The sequence below is a fragment of the Taudactylus pleione genome, unplaced genomic scaffold (assembly GCF_031769625.1).
Source record: "Taudactylus pleione unplaced genomic scaffold, aTauple2 ptg000201l, whole genome shotgun sequence".
In the NCBI taxonomy this organism is placed as follows: Eukaryota; Metazoa; Chordata; class Amphibia; order Anura; family Myobatrachidae; genus Taudactylus; species Taudactylus pleione.
In genome coordinates this window covers 41,113,749-41,137,873 of record NW_028284603.1, presented here as the reverse complement: position 1 = coordinate 41,137,873, position 24,125 = coordinate 41,113,749, and the positions used below count along the sequence as shown (strand labels likewise).

The window sequence follows — 24,125 nt, the reverse complement described above, 5'->3', positions numbered from 1 at the left end:
TATGACGTGTGTGATAGTTACAGGCAGAGGATGTGTGTGATATAGTTACACTTATATGACATGTGTGTGTTAGTTACAGGCAGAGGATGTGTGTAATAGTTACACCTATATGACGTGTGATAGTTACAGGCAGATGATGTGTGTAATATTTACGCCTATATGACATGTGTGTGATAGTTACAGGCAGATGATGTGTGTACTAGTTACACCTATATGACATGTGTGTTATAGTTACAGGCAGATGATGTGTGTAATAGTTAACACCTATATGACATGTGTGTGATAGTTATAGGCAGATGATGTGTGTAATAATTACACCTACTGTATATGACATGTGTGTGATAGTTACGGGCAGAGGATGTGTGTAAAAATTACACCTACATAACGTGTGTGATAGTTACAGGCAGATGTGTGTGATATAGTTACACCTATGACATGTGTGTGATAGTTACAGGCAGATGTGTGTGCCATAGTTACACATATATGACATGTGTGTGATAGTTACGGGCAGAGGATGTGTGTGATATAGCTACACCTATATGACGTGTGTGATAGTTACGGGCAGAGGATGTGTGTAATAATTACACCTACTGTACATGACGTGTGTGATAGTTACAGGCAGATGTGTGTGCTATAGTTACACCTATATGACATGTGTGTGATAGTTACGGGCAGAGGATGTGTGTGATATAGTAAAGATGCATACACACATAAAGATTTTGTAACCAACGATTCTCTGTCAGATTTTCCCTTGAAAAATTGAACGATATTTGAAGTGTAATGAACGATTTTTACAATGATGAACGAAACATGTTCCTTCCCTCAATGAATATCGTTATGCTGGACAGTCTGAAATGGACGATGAACGATAACTACAAACGGGAGCGCGCTTGAACGATTATTGTTCATCGTTATAACTCAGAAACTGAACGATTTTTTGAACGAGTAAATGATAACGTCGTTAACGACAAATCGTTCAAAAACAAGAGATATGGTAAGAACTTACCTTTGTTATCTCTGTTTCTACGAAGTCCATAGGGTCCACAGGGTTGACCTTGGGGGTATAGGTTGGGAACCAAATCCGGGCACCACGCAGTTAAAGCTTTTAGCTCCCAGGATGCACTTGGGTCCACTCTCCCTATAACCCCGCCCCCCAGCCAGAGGCACCTCAGATTGTAAGTAGCCAAAGGCCGGAGGAGGAGAGAAAAAGAGAGAGAAAACTGGAACACTCTAGAACCATACTCACAGAAAAGGAGACGGGAAGCCGGTGACCAGTAACACAGCCCATATGAAGCCAGGTGCGTCAGGGCGGGCGCCCTGTGGACCCTATGGACTTCGTAGAAACAGAGATAACAAAGGTAAGTTCTTACCATATCTCTTGTTTTCTACTTCAGGGTCCATAGGGGGTCCACAGGGTTGACCTTGGGGATGTCCCAAAGCAGTTCAACCAAGGGTGGGGACGCTCCTGTGCTGAGAGGAGAATCCGTCGCCAAAAAGGAAGCATCCTGAGAGGCAAAGGAAACCAATGCCTAGAACCTTAAAAAGGTATGGACAGAAGACCACGTGGACACCTAGTAAGGCAAAACAGCCAAGGCGCCACGACGAGCCGCCCACGAGGGTTACACGGCCCGAGAAAAAAAAACAAGCCTCAACGACAGAAATGCCCACCCATGGGTAGGCCCCTGAGGAAGACATACGAGGCCATCCAGTCAACATTTCATTATAGGCCGGCCATCGTTTCCTGTTAAAACCAGAAACCGCAGACCACCAATAAGGAGTCCGCTTACCATAAGGAACTTGAACGGATCACATAAAGCCAAAGAGGCCGGACCACAGTCCATGAGGCCACAACAGCCGAGAGGACTGGGAACTGAATGGCCATACCATAAGTTCCAGAATAATATGGAACCTAAAAACCACTTTAAGAAGAAACACAGGGCGAGAGCAACTCACACCCTGACATGATGCCCTCCAGAAGAGGGAGCCACATGAGAACGCTCCCCATTCAGACACTCTCCTGGTTGATTTAAACACCCGGAGAGAGAGAGAGAGAGAGCTTAAACAATAGACCATGTAATGGCTATCACAACCAGCGGTTCCATTGACTGTCCCCGGAGGGAACAAAGAACCACTACTAACTCCCCAGGAGTCCCTAGGGAGGACAAGTGGAGACATAATCCAGAAAACACTCCAAAGGATGAACTGGATACCAGAGCGGAGCAATTCCATATCTTAACCATACCGACAGTGTAGAGATCCGCACTGTCAGGAAGGCCAGGCCAAGGGTGAAACCCAAGCCAGCTGGAAGGAATGCCAGAATATCTGGAAATCCTGGACACCGGAGGATCGTATCGACAGGTACGATACCATAAGAATTATGTATGCCACAGTCCGTGGCAGATCCCAGCAAAGTCTGGCCTATCTGCTCTAAACATCTCAATGAAGACAGAGCCAGGGAAGCCCGAGGACCACAGTAGGGGCGCAGTTAAAGACAAGCGATCCAGATCCAGGGAAAAACAAGGACCCTGAGACAACAGGTCCAGATAGTGAAGCAGTAGGAACGGAGCATCGAGGAGGAGACTCCGAAAATCTTAGTACCAGTGATGTCTGGGACGACCTGGAGCCCCCAGAAGGAAAGCCCCTCCGTCTCGAATTAAACTTCCGAAGACCTCGAGGAAGAAGGGAGACCGGAGGACACAGGTACACAAAGTGGAAGGACCACTTCACTGACAAAGAGTCACTGAAGGTAGCTTCAGTACTCCTAGAGCTGGACTGTAACACCGGTAATGTGTGATCGAGTCAGAAGGCCATGGGGATCAATCCCCTCAGGGAGGCCCCCTCTGCTCACCAGGAGTTGAAACCTCTCTTGGAGAAGAGACTAGTCCCCGGGATGCACGCCGTGACGGCTGAGGAAGCCCGCTTCCCAATGGAGAGCTCCGGGAATAAACACCGCAGAGTTGGCCAGGAGAAGACCCTTGGACTATGTCAGAATGGGTGACATTCCTAACATTGCCACCCAACTACCAGTGTTGCCTAGATGGAAGCCACTGTTGTGACACTGTCGGACTGAACCTATTCAGGTTTACCGTGACAAATGGGTTAGGCCAGAGTGAAAGTCCAAGACAGCTTAAAGTATCAACAAGGTAAGTGGCAGGGCAGAAGCGACAGACGTCCAACTGCCCCGAAATGAATGCGGACCAGACACTGTCTTTAGCAAAGAACACCCTGGACGAGATGGCCATAGCCACCCGGACAGAGACCAACTCGCCTCTGTAGAAAGTATCATCGTTCGAACAGCGATCCGATGGAAAAAACTCGATCCATCTGGAGGGGAGTCAATTATGGCAAGGCCTGGAATGGAACTGAGCACATTCCACCCTACCAAAAGGTAGACACTCTGGTAGACCGCGCATCACAAAGAGTAATGACATATGTCGACTGCGTAGATATCCGCACCCTCGAAGTTGAAGAGTGGAGATCTTGTCTTACGCCAGAAAAATTCTCAGATTCTGAGAATCCAGCAGTGCTCCCAGATGAAGAAAACCCTGTGAGGGATGCAGGGAGGACTTTTCTGTGACGAGAAGAAGCCCCGGTTATCCTGACCTGGCGGTAAAGTACCTTGGTGATCCTGCTAAAAGTAGGAGACCGTCCAGAGAAAGGAGCATTCGGATACACTGAACAGGTGAACTGTCAGAAAATCCATAAAGCTGGTAAACCCCGGTGGAGTTGAGGACAGCCCCAAAAGGCAGAGCCCGAAACTTACAAGTGTTGCTGTGGCACAGCAAACCTGAACCCATGCTGATGAGAGGGCTCTGTATGTACCCGTAGGTACGTATCCTGAATACTCGGATATACCATAAAATCCCCAGGTTCCAAACATCGGATGATGGAGCATGGACGATTCCACCTGAGTCAAGGCACCGTTGGAATCTGATTCAGGGATTTGAGACAGAGTATAGGCAAAGGAGGACCAGTCGGTCACCGCCCCAAAAAGAAAGTAGAACAACCAGTCCCTCACTGAGATAGTGAGGTTGGCCGAAATAGCTCTGCTTACCACAAAGACTGTATAGCTTTCTGGGATTGTAAGGCCCTGATCAGTTCTGAAGAAGGGCCCGTGTAACAATGCCTGTGAGGAGGCTGCATGAGCAATGAGAGGCCGTTGAGAATCAGTACCTCACTCTGGAAATTCCCCAGATGTAGACCTGTCCCGTCAGGCTGAGGGTATATCCTCAGGTGTAGAAACAGGGTCGTCCGGAAGTCCAGGACTGCTCGGTACTGGATATGGTGGCCCCCGTGGAGGCCGACAGCCTAGGAAAAAACAGGCCTTTAGGCTGACCCTGAGGACAAAAAGACTTAACAGAGTTAGTCCGAATGTAGTGGGAGTAGCTAAAGACGGTATCTCCCCATTAGTGATACTGCCAATGATGCAACGATCTTGTCAAGGTCAGGACCAAACAAGAACTTCCCCCTGGAAGGAGTGTGCACCTCTGCTTTCCCATAACGCAGCCATAGGGTACTGCGGCGGATACAGACGCCGCCGAAACCCTGAAAGTTAGAAGACCGGCATCCCATGAGGTAATCCCACATATGACCACTGCATATTTTGTGAGCGGCAAAAAGATATTTGAACCTCAGACGTGTTGGAGGGGAAAAACGTCACAAAAGCATCACCATGCGATGGCCATGGTAGGACGGGCAACAGGCCCTGAAAACGAGTACATTGATTTCAGGCAAAGTTACCACCTACGGATCCGTAAAATTCGTCCAGGCCGGGATGGGAGGCGTATTAATGCCTGTAACCCGATGATTAACATACAAATCCATCCCAGAAGGGGATTTCCATTACTTGTGAGGACCCTCAGGAAATGGGAAACAGGAGGCCTTTGTGACTCCTCGTATCTGGGGACAGCCAGACTCCCGCTATGAGATCCACCCGCTGGGCAGAAAACGGGAGATGTATGATACTGGTGCAGGATCGACATTCTCTATATCCAGAATGAGCCTGGCTACCAGCCCCAAAGCAGGGATAATAATACTTGAGATCGGCTCCCCCCCATGTGAGAGGGAAAGAGCCGAATATACCATCCAGTTCACGGCAGAGCCACTGGTCAGTAACCACAGGGCGTATATCACGCCAATTAGTATTTCGTATAAAACGACATCCACCAGGGTGGCCGTTGTGGTAATCCCTGCAAGGGGAATGACAGACCGATGTGGTATCGGAGGTAATTCATGTACTGTGAAAAACCCCGGCAGGGAGCGATAGTCTGTGACACAGGGGTAAATTGCAAGAAATTGCGAGATACCCCGAGTTCAAAAGGGCAGTATGGTGAAGTAACTCCAAGCGAGTGACGACAATGGGGCCCGCCCGGCGATCCTCAAAGGAGAGGATCCTGAGAAACAACGCCCTTTAAGGGGGTCGTGCAAGGGGCCCGGCACCAGATGGTGCCGCATACGTAAACCTTTCTGAGTTAAAATCCTCCGCACTAATTCCTGCAGGCTATGACTTGCAGGATAGCAATAATGGGTGCAGTATCGTGTGCAATCTCCTGGTCAGATATATCTGACTATCTTGACGGAAATATTAAGCAGCGCCATACCGGTCCTGACTGACGCTAAGATTAGCTGCAGGAACCCATTATCAGCGTACGCAACTCACAGTTCCATCTAAAATATGGCAACGTGCAGCACGCAACAGTATGTGACAAACCTCACAGATATTAACAAATATATATATGTGAGGTCTCAGAACCACCCCAGGTACACCTGTATTAGGGCAGATAAAGAAAAGGGATAGATATACACTGACAGGTGAGAGAAAAAGCAGACAGTCAGCACTAGCATAAGTCACATACAATGCAGAAAAATATATATACATACATAAGCATGACATATAATATACTGCACAATGTCGCTACATTCAACTGCCCAGATTCAGTGTCTGGGAAGGCTATAGCGCTGTGTACACTCACCCAAAATGGCCAGGTACGCAGGGGGACTGGGCTCACTGACATCCTAAGAGTTCTGCAGCACCACAGAGAGAAAATGGCCGCTGGAGACCTCAGAAGAAGCGTGGCCCGCGGAGGAAGCAGCTCAGCGACGCCAGACTGTATTATTGAAAGGCGCGCTGAGCTGAGGGGAGGAGCCGCTAGACAGGGAAAGCTTCCTCCCCTGGCTAGCAATTAACCCCCCGGGATGCCGTCTCCCGCTGCCGCTATAATCCCTGGTGGTCTGTGGACACGCGGGGTATGCCTCCATGGAGGGGGAGCCCGCCGCCACCGCTAGCGCCTCCGGTCTGTCCCCAGAGACCGGAGGCATAAGGCTGCATGTACACGCGGGTCACCGCAAGCGGTGACCACGCGACTTACCTGTCCCCGTCGATCCGGCAGCAGCCCAGGGATTCCTCCAGAGCCCGGCTAGTACAGACTCTGGGGTCCCGCTGCGATCCCCAGATCTGTACTGGCGTCGCAGCGCCGGCGGGGTGTAGGAGCGGCAGCTCAGACGTCCATTGGACAGTCTGATGCTGCCGCTCTGAAGAGTAGTAAAAAAATAATAAAATAAAACTCTTTTAAGCTTAGGGGCTGCTAAGCAGCCCCCCTGCAGTAACGGTGACCCGACTCCGGCCGGGCACCAACTTAAACTGAGGTGCCTCTGGCTGGGGGGCGGGGTTATAGGGAGAGTGGACCCAAGTGCATCCTGGGAGCTAAAAGCTTTAACTGCGTGGTGCCCGGATTTGGTTCCCAACCTATACCCCCAAGGTCAACCCTGTGGACCCCCTATGGACCCTGAAGTAGAAAAATCGTTACGTGTGTATGCACCTTTACACCTATATGACATGTGTGTGATAGTTACAGGCAGATGATGTGTGTGATAGTTAAAGGCAGATGATGTGTGTAATAATTACACCTATATGATATGTGTGTGATAGTTACAGGCAGATGATGTGTGTGATAGTTACAGGCAGATGATGTGTGTAATAATTACACCTATATGATATGTGTGTGATAGTTACAGGCAGATGATGTGTGTAATAATTACACCTATATGATATGTGTGTGATAGTTACAGGCAGATGATGTGTGTAAGTTACACCTATATGACATGTGTGTGATAGTTATGGGTAGAGGATGTGTGTGATAGTTAGACCTATATGACATGTGTGTGATAGTTACAGGTAGATGTTGTATGTGATAGTTAGACCTATATGACATGGGTGTGATAGTTACAGGTAGATGATGTGTGTGATAGTTACACCTATATGACATGTGTGCGGTAGTTACAGCAGATGATGCTCTGAGGACAGAAGTGGCATTAGCACATAACATCGGTCTCTATACCCCGTACACCAGGGGACACAATGGCCCAGAGCCTGTGTGCTGTGTGTCAGCTCCGGCAGGACATGTCCAGATCTCGGCTTTGTTTGTGTGCCGTGTGCGGTGTTTGGAGGGTCAGACTGCTCACCCCTGGGACACAGGCACGTGTGGCAGCGCATTGAGGGGCAGCCAGGCGTGAGGGCGGGAGGGGCCGGGCGTGTGCCTGAGCCGGAGGGGAGGGGAGGGGGCTCAGGTACATCTGCCGCCTCGGTCACATCTCCGCCCCCAGCAGCACTCCAGAAGCCGTGCCTGGCCGGGGATTGGCTGCTCGGGTGACAGTACGGCGTGTGCTCTGAAAGATCCCCCGTATAAAGGCGTGCCGGCTCTGGGGTGAGAGATCCACTGAGTGCCCCGGCATCCTGCAGCACCGCGGACAGTGCACGTAGAACGGCCAGTGCAGCACCGAGGACAGTGCCGGAGAGCGGCGGTCAGTGCAGCACCTCGGACAGTGCATCCCCCTCCCCCGCTGCACCTGCCACTGGTACATACACCCGGGCACCGTTCTCCCAGCACCAAGCCTCCTGCACCAGACATGCCGAAGGGGTTCCTGGTGAAGAGAAGCAGAAAGTCCCCGCCGGTGTCCTACCGGGTGCGGGATGAGGATGAGGATCGCTGGGAGGGGCCCCCGGCTTGGATGCTCCTGGCGGTGTCCGGGCAGAGGCCGGCGCTGGGCTACACTGGAGGCTTCCTGCCCCCGGCCAGTCCGGATAGAGCGGCAACCGCTCCCCCGTGCAGTCCCCGGCCACCGCCCGCCGGCCAGTTCGGGAACCCTGAGTCCGTGCAGCAGTCTCTTTCCAGCCCGACCCGCCCAGTGAGCCGGGAGTACCTAGACCGGAGCTTCAGCCTTGGCTCCCCGGTGTCCGCAGAGTCTTTCCCGGCGCTGGTCACCTCTATGGAGCCCCAGCCATACGCGCCCACCGACCTGAAGCTGAGCTCCTCGGGCACACTGCCCCCCGCCTCCTCCGCCTCCAGCGTCCCCCCGAAGCGGCCGGCCGAGCTCCCGGGCAAGATCCCCGTCCAGCATCCCTCCTGCCACCCGCCGAAGCCCCCCGCGGCCAAGAAGACCAAAGCGATTCGCAAGCTGGCGTTCGAGGATGAGGTGACCACGTCCCCAGTACTGGGGCTGAAGATCAAGGAAGGTCCGGTGGAGCCGCCCCGGCCGCGTCCGCACAGCTCCGGGCACCGGCCCCTGGGGGAGTTCATCTGCCAGCTGTGTAAGGAGGAGTACAGCGACCCGTTCTCCCTGGCCCAGCACAAGTGTTCCCGCATCGTGCGGGTGGAGTACCGCTGCCCGGAGTGCGACAAGGTCTTCAGCTGCCCGGCCAACCTGGCCTCCCACCGCCGCTGGCACAAGCCCCGGCCCCCGGCCGCCGCTGCCCACCCGGCCAAAGAGGAGCCGCTGAGCGACCGCGACACCCCGAGCCCCGGTGCCTCAGAGTCCGGCTCCGAGGACGGCCTGTACGAGTGCCCGCAGTGCGCCAAGAAGTTCCGCCGCCAGGCCTACCTGAGGAAGCACCTGCTGTCCCATGCCGCGGAGCCCCCGCGGTACGCGGAGGACAGGAGGGCGAAGAGCCCTGGGCCGGTCAACCTGAGCAGCGGCTCCGAGTGCCACCCGTGCCCGGTGTGTGGGGAGACCTTCCCAGGAAAGAGTAGCCAGGAGCGCCACATACGCCTGCTCCACTCCTCGCAGCTCTACCCCTGCAAGTACTGCCCGGCCACTTTCTACAGCTCGCCCGGCCTCACCCGGCACATCAACAAGTGCCACCCGTCCGAGAACAGGCAGGTCATCCTGCTGCAGGTGCCCGTTCGCCCGGCCTGCTGACCAAGCCAAAGACTGGACCAGTGGGTGGGGGAGGGGTGCCAGGCCCAGTGCAGGACACAGGTGGGCAGTGATAGGGTAGCAGACTGGCAGTACAACATGTGTATTGGTCCACATGGACCACCCTACCCACGGAGACTTCAGACTGTGTCCATTTAGGGTCATGCCCACTCAGTTCAGGATTTCACCTAGTGGTCTGTCACCACCTCTGCCTGATAGCTATGGACTGCTGCCAACTAATGGCCCTTACTTACCCCTGTGGCCAGGGAAGAGAACTGTGCCTTTCTTGATGCAACCAATGCCATCTCTAGAGACCCGAGGTCTGCCAACCGTTAGATCTACTGTTCTCTTGCTGCCAAATCAAGACACACACACTACTAGCAGCCATAGGTTGAAGTGCATTAAATGTGGTTATTGTGCTTTAAAGCAAGACAGCATTACCTAGACTTTACAAGGGGGAGAGAAAGCACTATAGCTTAAATTTTGAAAGTTTTATATGTGCCCACTTTCTAAGGGGGGTAGCGCTCTAATGACATAAAACTACTTTCTGTAATAGCAGCCAAGTCATAATGTTCACTATAGACCACCAGAGATTCTCTGTAGAGTTGTAAAGTACTATACAATGGCAATGTGTTGGCTAAGTAACCTTTTAAGTTAATGTTTGCACTGCCAGCTAGCTGGGCATCACCCCCCTAGCCTTAAAGGGGTAACATTGCTTTCTGTTACAGATAATCTCTGTGCTGCCTTTCCCCTATCACTAGTGATGCAAAACTGTGATAGTGCTGTCTATCTTTGTGTCTTTTAAATGCTCATGTATTGTCATGTCAGTGGGCATGGCATCAGAATCTGAGGATATCTGTTCTATTGTCTTCTTTGTTATAGGATAGAAAGGAAAAAAAAAGAAACAAGAAAACATGGTATTCTAGGATGACATAACTTTACATGTATTTGGTGTGAAACTTTGGAAGCCTGCAAATAAATTCAGGCTATTCTAGGTCCCTACTATTTTAGTTGCCAACTTGCTCTCTCTTTTGCAAAGTAGGGTCAAGGTCTTAATCAGCTTTTTGTCTCCTGTAATTTTTGTCTTACTGGCTTGTCTTTAATGTGTTTTGTAGCCTACGGGTTCATGTTTTCAGTCAATATTGACAATTACTGCCTTTATACTTCACAGCCTTTACATGGGACGACTGACATGTTTAGCTTTATAATGGCTTGTGAACTGCTGGATTCTGTCTTTCTATTTTCTGTGAACAAATCTGCTGATTGGGAGGGGGAGACATTTCTTTAGTCTTTAGCCACAAATGCCTTGTCTTTTAACTTTGTAGAAAAAATACTGCCTTTTTTTCACTTAGCCAATATAGGGGCCAGCCAATCGTCATGCCACAGCATGAGAGAAAAACATTTCTTCAAATGCAATTTTTTTAAATTATTATTATTATTATTGTTATTATTTTTCCAAACATGCTCTGATGGAACTGCATACATGCATTTTCTATCCAAATGTATATGTTGATTTTATGATTAATTATGCTTATTTATTTTATTTATTAATGCGAATGACAGATATTACTATTATTTGATCATGGTGTTATTGGAGTACTTTGATATTATATTCCGCTCTGGATTGCAACCTCTATTTTTTTATTTATTGTTTTTTTTTTCTTTTTGTCTTACATTAACAACTAAGAAAAAGAAAAATTAAAGGTTGCACCTTTATACATTCCTAAACAAATGGCTATTTCCATTCACTGTGCTTTAAGGGGCAGATGGCTCTTGTAAACGGATAGCTCTTATATGTCTAGAAGCAATCTCTTTTCTACACACATTATTTTCTTAACTGCTAGCTATTTATAGAGAGCTTCACTAGAACTGTTTCGACTGTGTAACAATTTGCTATTCAAATAAAATATTTTCAAATTCAAATTCTATTGACTTGTGTGTTCCGTACAGTTAGGAGGTGCATGACGAAAAGATGGTATGGACAGAAAATGTCATATGAAGTCTCAGATTTGGAGTTGCTTAGTAAATTATGATACAGGTGGTATACTTTCGTAACTTTGTAGAAATGGGTTGAGACTATAGTTATGTTTTATTATTTATTTTTTATTTTTTTTTAATTCAACTTAACAGACTTTTTTATGTTTAGTACAACTGTAGGGAAATAACAGATGCTCTCCTTTTGTATTTCTTTAGCCGGGTACACACTGGAGGGGTCGGGCCAATATGCCATTTCGTAATGATATATTGTCTACATCGTTCAGTCTGTACACATGAGTGCGTGCTCCCGCGGTCGCCACGTTTGATGTGCTGCATATCAAACCTAGCGATATCGCTAGCGGCCAGTGCATTGTTTATGAATGACGGAACGGTTATAGTTTCGTCATACATTAAAGTAATCCAGTGTTTACGAACAATCACTGTTTATGGGCATTCGTTCCGATGTCAGAATGAATGCCTGTTGCTCCAGTGTGTACCTAGCCTTAGAAATGACAGCAATAATACCCATTATATTCAGTTTACAAAAATAGGTGGCACTGTAGAATTAAGACTTTGACTTGGTGATCAGAGAAGTGATGTTAAGAACTGAATATACCATGCAAGCATCTCTAAAACCTATTGAAGTGTAATAACCCCACAAATTACCAGTGGGCTTTTAGCTGTAGGTATGTATTGACTATTTCTTTACATTTGAAGCTATGCTATTCTACTGTAGATGGGAGCATCGTCAAGGAGGTTTGACTCCCAAAATAAAAACATACGGGAAAGTTTGCAATATAGAAACATACATGTTTTTTTTTAAGTTTTTATTTTAGCCTTCTAGAACAGAATTAGGTGTCAGTTGTTCCCCAGCTGCTGTGGAACGAAGAGTCCCAGCATTCCTTACTAGCCAAGATGCTGGGGTTCCACTGGTTGCCTATAGCTGTAATAGCTCCCAACTGCCCTTGCTGCAAGGAACTATGCAAATTTAATGGAAAAAGAGTATTACTGGTTGCAAGACTCAGATTGGTTCACTGCGTGTTTTGTGTTGGTGCTCTCCAGCAGACACACTGCGGCCATAACTGATCATCCACAATACAGTACTCCATAAAAGACACTTTTTATTTTTTTTATTAGGAAGTTAAAAATAATAATTCCAGCAGTGCTTTCTTGTATATACATCCAGAATTACAATAACACTTCTGGAGAGTTTATAGAATATCTGGTCTCTCTTTCAATGAAACATATATACCGGTGGGAGTTTGAACTTAACATAAAATTCCCCTTGGTTTTCTTCCTGCTAATTTCTTTCCTACATCCCAGAGATATCAGTTTTGTGTTCTCCTATATGATTCAGTAGCTCATGTAGGTAGGTGGACAATCCACTGTCCACTCACATTGAAAATCCAACATTTAAGAAACACTTAAAGAACAATAATAAACTATAGGCCCTGCTACGTTGCTTAGCTCACTAGAGAAGCATGAGTCTATGGTAGATACATCAGCTTTTGTACACAGTGTGTATAAAATTCAGTTATTACACTGTATATTAATCAAGGGTAAATGGTGCAATTTGATACTTGCCTAAAATGTGCAGAAGGTGCCTTCACCACTGTTACACAATAGAGGTGCAGTAAAGATGGACGTGAATAATGACATAAATGTGACAGGCACTCTGTTGTGCTCCATTTGTTGTGGTCACATAGCAGAACATGTAAAACACAGATTTTGAGCACTTGATAAGAGGATGAATGTAGAACTCAACCCAAGTGTAATATATTATTTTGCTGTAGTAGAAAGAGAACTGTTGTGAGTTTTCTTTCCTTTGGTCTTATGTCACAAATACTCAGGCCCATAAATACATGTCTATTAGCAGCATGGCACGCAACAAGAGAGATTAGCGCAAAGGATGCTGTTTGCTTTGACAGACATCATTGTAATAGTACCCAATAATCACAAATGGAATATGTCGTGCTGATATAAATCAGTATAAATTACCCATTCATCACTCTATCATATATGAATAATGCATTCACTTGCACTTTATTTTTTTTTGTCTTGATTAACAAACCAAAGTTTATATATTGCATGAGAAGTCTAGTTATTACCCCTATGGGAATTGCATTTACGTATTGCTATGTTACTTACATTCTAACACACCGAAAGGGAGGACACTGGATGTGCATGAGCACAGTTGTAACAAGAACAAAATAAAAACCAAACCAGTTTGTAAATGAGTAAAACCCTTAAATGTAAATATGAACATTTTAATATGTTATTAGATAAGGAAGATGTTCAGTTGTTTGATTAAGGGTTTCCAGGTAAAAGAAGCAGCAGATGATGGCTCCCATGAGAACACAACGGGGTATGTTCATCCTGTTCAGCTCTGGTCACTGGGGAAATAACACAACTTTGTCAATTAGTTGCATGTCCTAGAAATACGCAGCAGAAGATACCTTGAGAGACTTGTTATAGGACATAGAGGGGTTGATCCGAACTATACAGCTAAATATATAATGTGTGATAGATCACTGTATAGTAGCTATAGTTTACATTGCTAGACCTTTAGGTGCTTGTTCATGTGTTCGTACTTTGCAGTCTTTTAGCTTAGAGTAAACTCTTTTATAATATATGCCTTTCATGTACCATTGCTTAGGGCTGGTTAGGTTTGGTGGCATTGGGTGTGTTTTACCAGGTATCGCTAGATATTTATTTGGGGAAGGTTTATCAATTATTTTATCCACGTAACAAAAATGTTAGAATTTAATTTGTACTACTTTTACTTTCACATTTTTTTTCTATCTACCAGTGGTTTTCCACCATGTCTTATTTCTCTTGGCCGGGATGTACGCAACGGAAAATGCGGTAAAAACCCAATTTACGGGGTTTTACCGCATTTTCTGTATGTACCATCACCTGGCCGCCGGCTTTCCGATGCAGAGTGTAACGCCAAAGACTGGCGTTACCCTATAGAAGCCTATGGGCTTCTACCGCATCGGATCCCTCCCAGCATGCCCCGCGGCTGCCGTGTCACTCTGTGCATGCGCAGATGGACTCCCGGGTCATAAACCCGTAAGTCCATGCTTCTTATCGGAAGAGCTGTTCTTTGCGGTACTGATGGCATATGTTAGTACACATGCGATCAGTAGGGATGCGGTGACTGGCGGTAAGTAGCGCCACAGTTAGTACATCCCGGCCTCAGCCTTTACCTGTCTATCTCTTCCTCAAGTCTCACTTCTCCATGCTGAATCTTTTTGTGTCACATTCCCAGATGCAGTGCAGGGATCCAATCTCCCCCTTCACATAAGGACAGTTCCTGTCCTCACAGTACAGGGAACTCAATGGCAACACACTTAGGGGCATATGTATCAAAGCTTGATGTGAGATAAAATTGTGAAATATATATCACCAACCAATCAGCTCCAAACTATCATTTCTTAAAAACAGTCTGCAAAATGTAAGTGAGAAGCTGCTTGGTTGCTCAGGGTCAGTGGCGGCTCCTACCATATTAGGTCCGGACTTCATAAGTATCTGCTGGGTATGCACAGAAGATCTAGCCAGGAAAGAAAAGCAAAGATGTGCATATGCATAAAACACAACTTTTAGGGACTGCATCGTCTGCAGCCCCTAGGAGACAGGTAAATCTGGTCTACTAGCAGCAGAAATAGCTTTACATTGGAAGCACTGCTGCTAATAGCCATCCAGACTGGCAGTCCCAGGGGAAGAAAGCACCTCCTTCCTGGGCCTGACCAGCTGGCTTGTGATTAGTAGAAGAAGGGGCTATCAATGTGAAGGGTGTGCTCAGGATACAGGTTCGAAGTTCCATTATGTACCTGTGCCATATATTATTAATCATGGTCTATTTAGAAGGGATGTAGTCAGAAGGTATAAAATGACAATGTCAACATTTATAATATCAACAACACAATGTCGACATTCTGTTAGGCTGCAGATGGGAGGGTTGGGCACTAGAGGGAGGTTAGGCTGCAGGTGGGAGGGCTAGGCACTAGGGGGAGGTTAGGGTTATGCTGCAGGTGGGAGGGCTAGGCTCTAGGGGGAGGTTAGGGTTAGGCTGCAGGTGGGAAGGATAGGCACTAGGGGGAGGTTAGGGTTATGCTGCAGGTGGGAGGGATATTCACTAGGGGGAGGTTAGGCTGCAGGTGGGAGGGATAGGCACTAGGGGGAGGTTAGGGTTAGGCTGCAGGTGGGAGGGATAGGCACTAGGGGGAGGTTAGGGTTATACTGTAGGTGGGAGGGATAGGCACTAGGCGGAGATTAGGGTTAGGCTACAGGTGGAGGTATAGGCACTAGGGGGAGGTTAGGCTGCAGGTGGGAGGGATAGGCACTAGGGGGAGGTTAGGGTTAGGCTGCAGGTGGGAGGGTAGGCACTAGGGGAGGTTAGGGTTATGCTGCAGATGGGAGGGATAGGCACTAGGGGGAGGTTAGGGTTATGCTGCAGGTGGGAGGGATAGGTACTAGGGGGAGGTTAGCCTGCAGGTGGGAGGGATAGGCACTAGGGGGAGGTTAGGGTTATGCTGCAGGTGGGAGGGATAGGCACTAGAATAGGGGTGGGCAATAAGCGTCCCTCCATATGTTGCAGAACTACACATCCCAGCAAGCCCTGCCACAGTTTTGCTACTTGGCCATGTTAAAATGTTGCAAGGTATGCTGGGATTTGTAGTTCAACAACAGCTGGAGGGCCGCTTATTGCCCACCCCTACACTAGAGGGAGGTTAGGGTCAGGCTGCAGAGGCAGGAGGGTTAGGCACTGACTAGGGGGATATATGAGGGTTAGGGATTAGGGGGAGGTTAGGCAGCAGGCGGGAGGTTTAGGCACTTGGGGGAGGTTAACGTTAGGCTGAAGGTGTGAGGGTTAGGGAGAGGTTAGGGTTAGGCTGCAGGGTCAGCCACTAGGGGGAGGTCAGGGTTAGGCAGTGGGGGGTTAGGCTTAGGCATAGAGGTAGGGTTAGGAGAGAAAGACTCACCGTAATGCTGTAGCGTGAGGTCTGACCTGGAAGTGACAGTCACATGACCACAGGGACCCAGAACACACCGCTAAAGCTGATGGGTGCAGGTAAATCTCCACCGAGCCACCAGGGACCATATGTCGACATTCTAACATGTCGAAAATTCATCAAGGTCTACATTATGAATGTCGACATTATCACCATGTTGACGTGAAGAATGTTGACATTATGACTGTCAACATATCGTACCCAACCCTATCTAGAAGGCAGTTCTGGATTCCTCTAATAGAAAGTATTGTGCAGCACTCATGATGTGCTATATAAGTTCCTAGGTATAACTGAAGAGGCAAGTGGGTGAAGGTGTTATGTTACGTTTAGAAGAACTTAGATATTTACAGTTAAACATAAATGTGACATGAATTGGACATAGCACTATTATCCACAAATATATATCAGTAAATAGACAACCAACATTTAACATAACATTGTTACTATAATCCCTAGGTCACATCACCTTCATCCAATAATGTAAAGTAATATTTCAGAAAATTGTTACATAACTGCTTCGTACTGTCACCTCCTCAGTTATTCACAAACAGGAGCAGTTGGTGAGAAGTCGGATTTGGGATCGCCACATTAGTGATTCTACACTACATGACCAATAGTATGTGCACACCCAAACATCACACATGTGCTTATAGAGCATATTCCAAAGCCATGGACATTAATATGGAGTTGGTTCCCCCCTTTGTTAGTATAAAAAAAAACCAGTTATGGGAAGGCTTTCCACTAGTTTATGGAACATGGCTTAGGGGCCCATTTATGAATGATGGCAATTGCAATGTGATCCGAGCATGACATTACCGCCCATGACCGCATTGCAATATGCGTTCATAGCGCCTGGATGTATTATCCAGCACATGCTGGGACAGGGGCTCCGAAATGAGCCCATCCCTGCGATGTGCTGGGAGTGCTGTCTGGGATACTGCACGTGCTCTGTAGCCCCGCTGACAGCACTTGCACGCCCGCCATTGCCGGGGGAGGGTTCATATGAAACCCACTCCCGGTAAGTTTTGTGATGTGTAGCCCATTGGCTTTCCGGATGTTGGTAAATGTGGCAGCATCGCATCCCCATAGAAACCTATGGGCTATGCGGCTGCCTGCGGGAATGGAAGGATTGCAGCAGGTATCAGAGATATCTGCTGTGGTTCCTCCTTCATACATCTGATGGAAACTAAATATTTCCGATTAACCCCCGAATACAGGTGTTCTCGGGGATTAAGCCAGCAAATATACAATGGTAAATGGGTCCCTCAATGGTTTCGCATCCATTCAGCCACAGGATCATTAGTGAGGTTGGGCCGTGATTCTGGACAATAGCCTGACAGCCAGCATTCCAACTCATTACAACAGTGTTTGATGGGATAGAGATCTGGGCTCTGTACATGGATGTGGTATGATATGTCGAGAGTCATTATGTTGACACCACAACATCATCATGTTCAGAATGTTGATATTTACAAAATGTAATTGTCAACAGTCACAATGTCGACACTGATATTTTGTCCTAAAACTAACCCTTTTTTATCTAAAACCTTAAAATAACAAGGGATGACCCAAATGAATTATATGTGGGATTTAAATATAAATATGAATAAAAGTGAGGATAAAAAAGATAAAAAAATATTAATAAAAATTATATAAAATGAATAAATCATAAGTAGACTTGGATCTAAAAATACTCAGGCAGATAAAATAAAAACAATTTATTTAACCAATGATAAATTGAACATTTACGTACAAAACGCCAAAGTCTTTCACAATGACTATGCGTAGTAAGAATAAAATGGATATGTACAATTCATGTAATTTTTGCATCATTAGTGAAAGGTATATGCACATATGCAGTGGTGTAACTAGGGTATTTGGAGCCCAGGGCAAATTTGAAAAGGGAGCTCCCCCCTCCCCCATGTGCGTGCGCCTAAGGCGCGCGCGGCAAAAAATGGGCGTGGTCACTTAAAAATGGGGCGTGTCAACATGACACTCCCCTTTATTTTCAAACTGAACATTCCTATCCATATGCACCTTAACCCCAGTAGTACCCCTTATACAGTACCCCCAGTATGCAGTTGTAGTCCCTCTCATGCAGGCCCATAGTAGTGCCCCTTATACAGTATCCCCAGTAGTGGTCCCTCTTATACTGCCCCCAATTAGTTCCCCTTACTCAGTACCCCCAGTAGTGGCCTCCCCAAATGCAGTGCCCCAAGTAGTGTTCCCCCTTATGCAGTGCCCCCAGTAGCAGTCCCCACAATGCAGTGCGCCCAGTAGCGGTATCCCCTTATGCAGTGCCCTTTATATGGTGCCCCCAGTAGTAGTCCCCCCCTATGCAGTGCCCTTTTATATAGTGCCCCCAGCAGTAGTCCCCCCATGCAGTTTTCCCAGTAGTGATCCCCCCTATCTAGTGCCCCCTGTAGTGGTCCCCGCAGTGCCCCTAGCAGTAAGCCCCTTATATAGTGCCCCCAGTAGTGGTCCCCCTGATGCAGGCTCCCAGTAGTGACCCCCCCCCCTATCCAGTGGTCCCTGTAGTGGCCCTTCCTATTATTGCCCCCAGTAGTGGTCCCCAGAGTGCAGTGCCTCTAGTAATAGGCCCCTTTTAGAATGCCCCCAGTGGTAGTCCCCCCCCCAAGTAGTAGTCCCCAGTAGAGGTCCTCCCAATGGCACCCCCAGTAGTAGCCACACCTCCCCCAGTAGAAGTCTCCCCAGTAGTAGCCAACCCCTCCCCCGTTGTGCAGATAGGTTTAAAAATAAATAAATATATATAAAAATATACTTACCTGATTCCACGCTGCTCCTGCTCCTGTCCGCGATGCCGCTCCCGCCCGCCCGGGCTGGCGCTCTCAGCATTATGGGACTGACGTCATGACGTCAGTCCCATTACCCACTGCAGGAGCCGGACGGAAGTCCGGCTCTTGCAGTGGGTGCTGCAGCAGTCAATGAGAGTCTATCTGAATCTCATTGGCTGCTGTTTAACACACGCATCGCCGCCAGCGCTGGCGGCGATGCGTGTGTTATGCACAGCCTGAGCCCGCCTCCTAGCGCTATTGGGCAAGCGCTCAGGGGGAGGGAACGGGCTCAGGCGTGCAGCACAGGACCGGCGCTGGAAGCCTAGTGCCGATCCTGTGCAAATGTGTAGCGCTATCTAGGGCGGGCGGGCCGATGGCGCCCCCGCCGCGCCCCCGGGTCCAACGGCGCCCAGGGCACGAACCCCGCTCGCCCTGCCCTAGTTACGCCACTGCACATATGCCAATAGCCTAACCTGCATAGATATTCAGTCTAGAGTTAAAAACTTTCAAATATAATGGAAAGATCTCCTTTATCATAGGAGGAGCAGCTTTTTTCAATAATCAACCTGCATTAATATGAACACGTTCTCCCATACCAAACCATGTATTGATAGACCTCGCTTGGTGCACAGGGGCATTTTATGCTGATAGAAGCGTGGGCCTTTCCCAAACTAGTGCCACAGGTTGAAAGCATAAGGTTCTCTAGTGTATCATTATATGCAGTAGTACTAAGCCTTCCCTTCACTGGCCATAACATGAATAAAAAAAAGCCCCAAACTATAGTTCTTCCCCCACCAAACTCTACAGTTGGCAGAACATAGCAGGTTTTCCACTGGCATCTGCCAAACCTATAGTATATGTAATTTAGAAGAACACTGCTCCAAAGTCCAATAGGAGTGTACTTTACATCACTCCAGCCAATGTTTGGCATTGTGTATGGTGATCTGAGGCTTATATGTGAATCAGCCATGGAAACCCAAGACATTAAAGCTCCCACAAGCCATGCAGCCACGGACAGATTATTTTTGTGCTCTACAAGCTTCAGCAGTCCCCATTGTGTAAGAGTGAGGTCTGCCGCTTCACAGCTCACTTGGCGTTGGTTGCTGTTAGATGTTTCCATTTCACAAGAGCAATAACAGTTGACCAGGGAAGCTCTAGACGGGCAGAGATTTGATGAACAGACTTGCTGGAAAGGAAGCAGCCTCCAACAGTGCCATAATGAAAGTCCATAGATTGTAAGCTTACTAGCATGCCACCTTACCTCTGTCTGTCATTACCCAGTCTTGTTCTATGACTGTTTTGTTCCAATTGTAAAGTGCAACAGTATATGCTGGCGCTATATAAGTAACTGTTAATAAATAAATGGTAACAAGCCTCTGAGCTCTTCAATTCTACTGCTAATGTTTGAATATGGATATTGCAGGTGTAGGCTTCATTTTATTCACCAGTTAGTAATGGGGGTGCAGGAAATGGCAAAACACATGAATTAGAAGGGCTGACATCATTTTGGCCATTTAGTGTTTGCATCTCCCTCCAAAGGGTTTGACTGTGGGGCCATCCCACCATCCTGTATGTGCCATGGTGGCTGTGCGGTCTCCTGCAGAGACTGAAGGTAAGAATTCTAAGACAGTCTCAAGGGCAGTGGCGTAACTAGGGCAGGGTGCGTGCCCTGGGCGCTGTGGGACCGGCGGCGCGGGGGGCACCGCCGGCCATGGTCCAGCCTGCCCTAGTTAGCCACCAGTGTAGCGCCGACCGCAGGGAGTGCGGTCAGCGCTACACATTTACACAGGACCGGTGCTAAAACAAAGTAATGCAATGTTGTATGTATTCTGCCTATTACTCATCTGTAGATGAGCTGTTACTAACTCTGATGTCTGCACCTCTGCATTTATCCTCACATCACAGCGCTGCGGCCTTAACTGTGTTATTTATTTCCACTTTGCTCATATCATGATTATTGATTTATGTGGTTATAGATCTTCAACTAAATGTATGCTCGTGCTTTGCAGTAATATATTATTTTAATATTTGGCTTGGTACCTTGTTACTATTTTAGTATCTATTAGAAAATGTACTTATTGGTTGTGTTATTAAATACTGTTATTAATTTAGGGGTCTCCTTGTTTTAATGATAACCAGACATACTGATATATTTTTGCACTCTAGCGCAGTGATTATACCTATTTTTTTTTTGTGTTCATCCCCCCCCACCCTGCTTTCTTAACTACACACTGAACCCCTATTAATGGGTCACTCCTCTCCTGCCCAGAGATTTGAGTAGTGTTTGTTTAGGGAAATTGTGATTGAAATGTTAAGTGGTGACATATATTGCAGCTATATGATCAGGATTATATCTATATGTATGTAAGCTGGGTACAAACTAGGATGTTGGCTCAGCCATCCGACCGATATGCCGTCCTATCCGATGATTGGTATGTAAATACACTCTTACCAATCGTCAGCTCGATGTGTTGTGCCCGATGTCACTACTGAGCGGACATTTACATGTGTCCACCCAGTTGTGATGTCAGTGACCGGCAGCCTCCGCAGCAAGTGCAAAGGGAGTTGTCTGACAGCCTCTACACACAGCACAAAGTGCGGATCTATCTATATCGGCCATCGGCTGTGCTGCATAGCCGATATGATTGTGTCTGTGAACGTCTTTCTCAGACAGATCTCTGGTATACACCCGCTGACGCGCCCACGATATATCGACCAGTGTGCACCCAGCAAAAGGGCCTGATTCAGAGATGGATGCAGCTGAGAGATTATCGGTCGTCTGCGCGTGTATCGGAGTTGCAATACGCATGCGTGTGGGATGGTTCTGGCCTCATTGGGCTGAATAGGCTAAGTGAGTGCTGTGTGCATTCAAAAGGTGGATAGAAATAATGGTGGGTGTGGTGCAATACATCATTACCACGTGGTGCCATTTGTCGCAATTGCCCTACTAAAGCCAGTACACACTAGGTTGACGGGTTGGCAGACCCGTTGCTGACTGTCTGTGCTTTATTTCTTTAATACTGTTAGTCTATACCTATCCCTTTTTCTTTTTTCTCCTACACCCATGGCAGGGGTGTGGGGGAAGGGCTTCTCTCTGATCTCATATGTATAAATTCAAGTATTTGGTAACTGTATTCACACCTACCAATCATCTGCCTGATGTTGTTGGGCTTGACGTCACAACTGGGCGGGCATTTGAGATGTCAATCACCGGCAGTCACTGCAGCAGGTGTACGGGTGATCGGTGGGTCGCCCGTACACAGCAGTAGATGACCAATTTCTTCTTCAGGGTTCATAGGGGGTCCACCTTGGGAGATAGCTGGATTTGGATCCACGGCCACCACGCAGTTAAAGCTTTGGCTCCCAGGATGCACTGGGTTCATCCTCCTCTATACCCCTCCCACGAGCCCCAGGCACCTCAGTTTTAGTTGGTGCCTGGCCGGAGTCGGGTCACCGTTACCGCAGGGGGGCTGATCAGCAGCCCCTAAGCTTGTTTTATTTTATGAGTTTTAAAATTCTATTTTTACTACTCTTCAGAGCGGCAGCGTCGGACTGTCCATTGGACGTCCAAGCTGCCACTCCTACACCCCGCCAGTGTCGCAACGCCAGTACAGATCTGGGGATCGCGGCAGGACCCCTATAGTGCTGTACACAGCACTATAGCCCTCCCAGACACTGAATATGGGCAGGTTGATTGTAGTGGTAAAGGTGCAGTGAGTATTCTTCTGCATGGTATGTGACTTTTGCTAGTGCTGTCTGTGCTTTATTTCCTTAATACTGTCAGTCTATACCTATCCCTTTTTTTCTCCTACATCCCTGGCAGATGTGTGGGGGAAGGGCTTTTCTCTGATCTCATATGTATAAATTCAAGTATTTGTGAGGTCTGTCACATACAGTTGCTTGCTACCCGGTGCCAAATCCGTGGACCGGTGTGTTGCACGCTTGTGGGTTTTCCAGTGCTCCGCCTTTGTGCTTCCCAATTATATATTTTTATATATCTGTATATATATTTATATTATGTCTGACAAGGAAGTACAGCGCTCTGCTGGTCCCACTCTGTTCTCCTGCAGACGCTGCGCTGTGGGAGTAATTAAGGAGGATTTAACACAGGATGGGCTGTGTACGAGGTGCTTTCAGTTGCCTGGTCCTCCCTCCAACCCCCCAACTATGGGACAGGACCCTCCTTGGGCGGTGTTTTCCCAGGTGCTCGCCTGGCAGTCCCAGCATCCCAAATGGAGTTCCCCAAACTGCTATTCTCCCGTCGCAGGGTATCCCGCAATTATTGCAGTCTTCCCCTGGGCCTCAATGCCTATCCAGGGGTGCCGCTATATGTGCAGCCTCCTCAGGTGGCGCAAAAGTCGGTCGTCCCTTTTCAGGGACTCTCACAGGGGGGGCAGCTACCCTGGGTGGATGAGTTTTCTAGTTCAGTCCAGAGTTTAGCGGTTTCTTCTTCAGCTTTTCAATCTATGCTGAAGAGTGACAAGCCCCATAGGGCATCTAAATTCCCTATTGTGTCATCCCAGTCTATGCAACTGTCAGACTCGGATGCGTCCTCAGATGACGGGGAATTGCCTGAGGACTGACTGATTCTCCTGTCCGGGAGGTGGTAACTATTAAGGTGACAGCATTGGTACAGTCGGTGCGATCAATCCTTGACATAAGAGGATGATGCCCGGCCCCTAAATCCAAATTCCAAACAGGCTAAAGTGGATGTAGCTATTTTTCCTCTCGCTGACCAGTTGACTGACCACATGGCGGAAGCCTGGCAGGCGCCTAGTAAGAGGTTCCAGCCACAGAAATGTTTGGCGTCTAGCTACCCATTTCCTGCAGGGCATTGCAAGAAGTGGGAATCCCCACCTGTGGTGGATTCTCATGTTACTCACTTAATCAAAAGTGCTACGCTGCCCTTACCCCTCCATCTCCTCCCTAAAGGATTCTACAGACAGGAAAGTGGAAACTTGCTTAAAGTCAATTTATTCTCTCTCGGGGAATAAGGCATCCTCTAAACCTAAGAAGCAAGCTTGGGGTGCTTGATGCGCTGCTTCCAAACCGGTGGATCAACCCTCTGCCTGATGGGATGGGCCTCCCTCTGGGGGATCCCAGAGTGGGAGGCTGACTTCTTCTATTCGCCCAGTGCTGGTACATC

The 24,125-nt window shown here is 47.9% G+C and overlaps 1 protein-coding gene across 1 annotated transcript; it reads left to right on the top strand.

The window, feature by feature from the left end:
- Nucleotides 1-7,610: 7,610 nt before the first annotated feature.
- On the top strand, nt 7,611-11,115 carry INSM1 (INSM transcriptional repressor 1). Its single transcript, XM_088477571.1, has one exon. The coding sequence runs from the start codon at nt 7,906-7,908 to the stop codon at nt 9,193-9,195; it is 1,290 nt and encodes a 429-aa protein (XP_088333697.1). The 5' UTR covers nt 7,611-7,905; the 3' UTR covers nt 9,196-11,115.
- Nucleotides 11,116-24,125: the final 13,010 nt, after the last annotated feature.

Bases quoted from the DNA above. Each gene is read 5' to 3' on its own strand.
- INSM1 (XM_088477571.1), top strand. From the start codon at position 7,906: ATGCCGAAGGGGTTCCTGGTGAAGAGAAGCAGAAAGTCCCCGCCGGTG.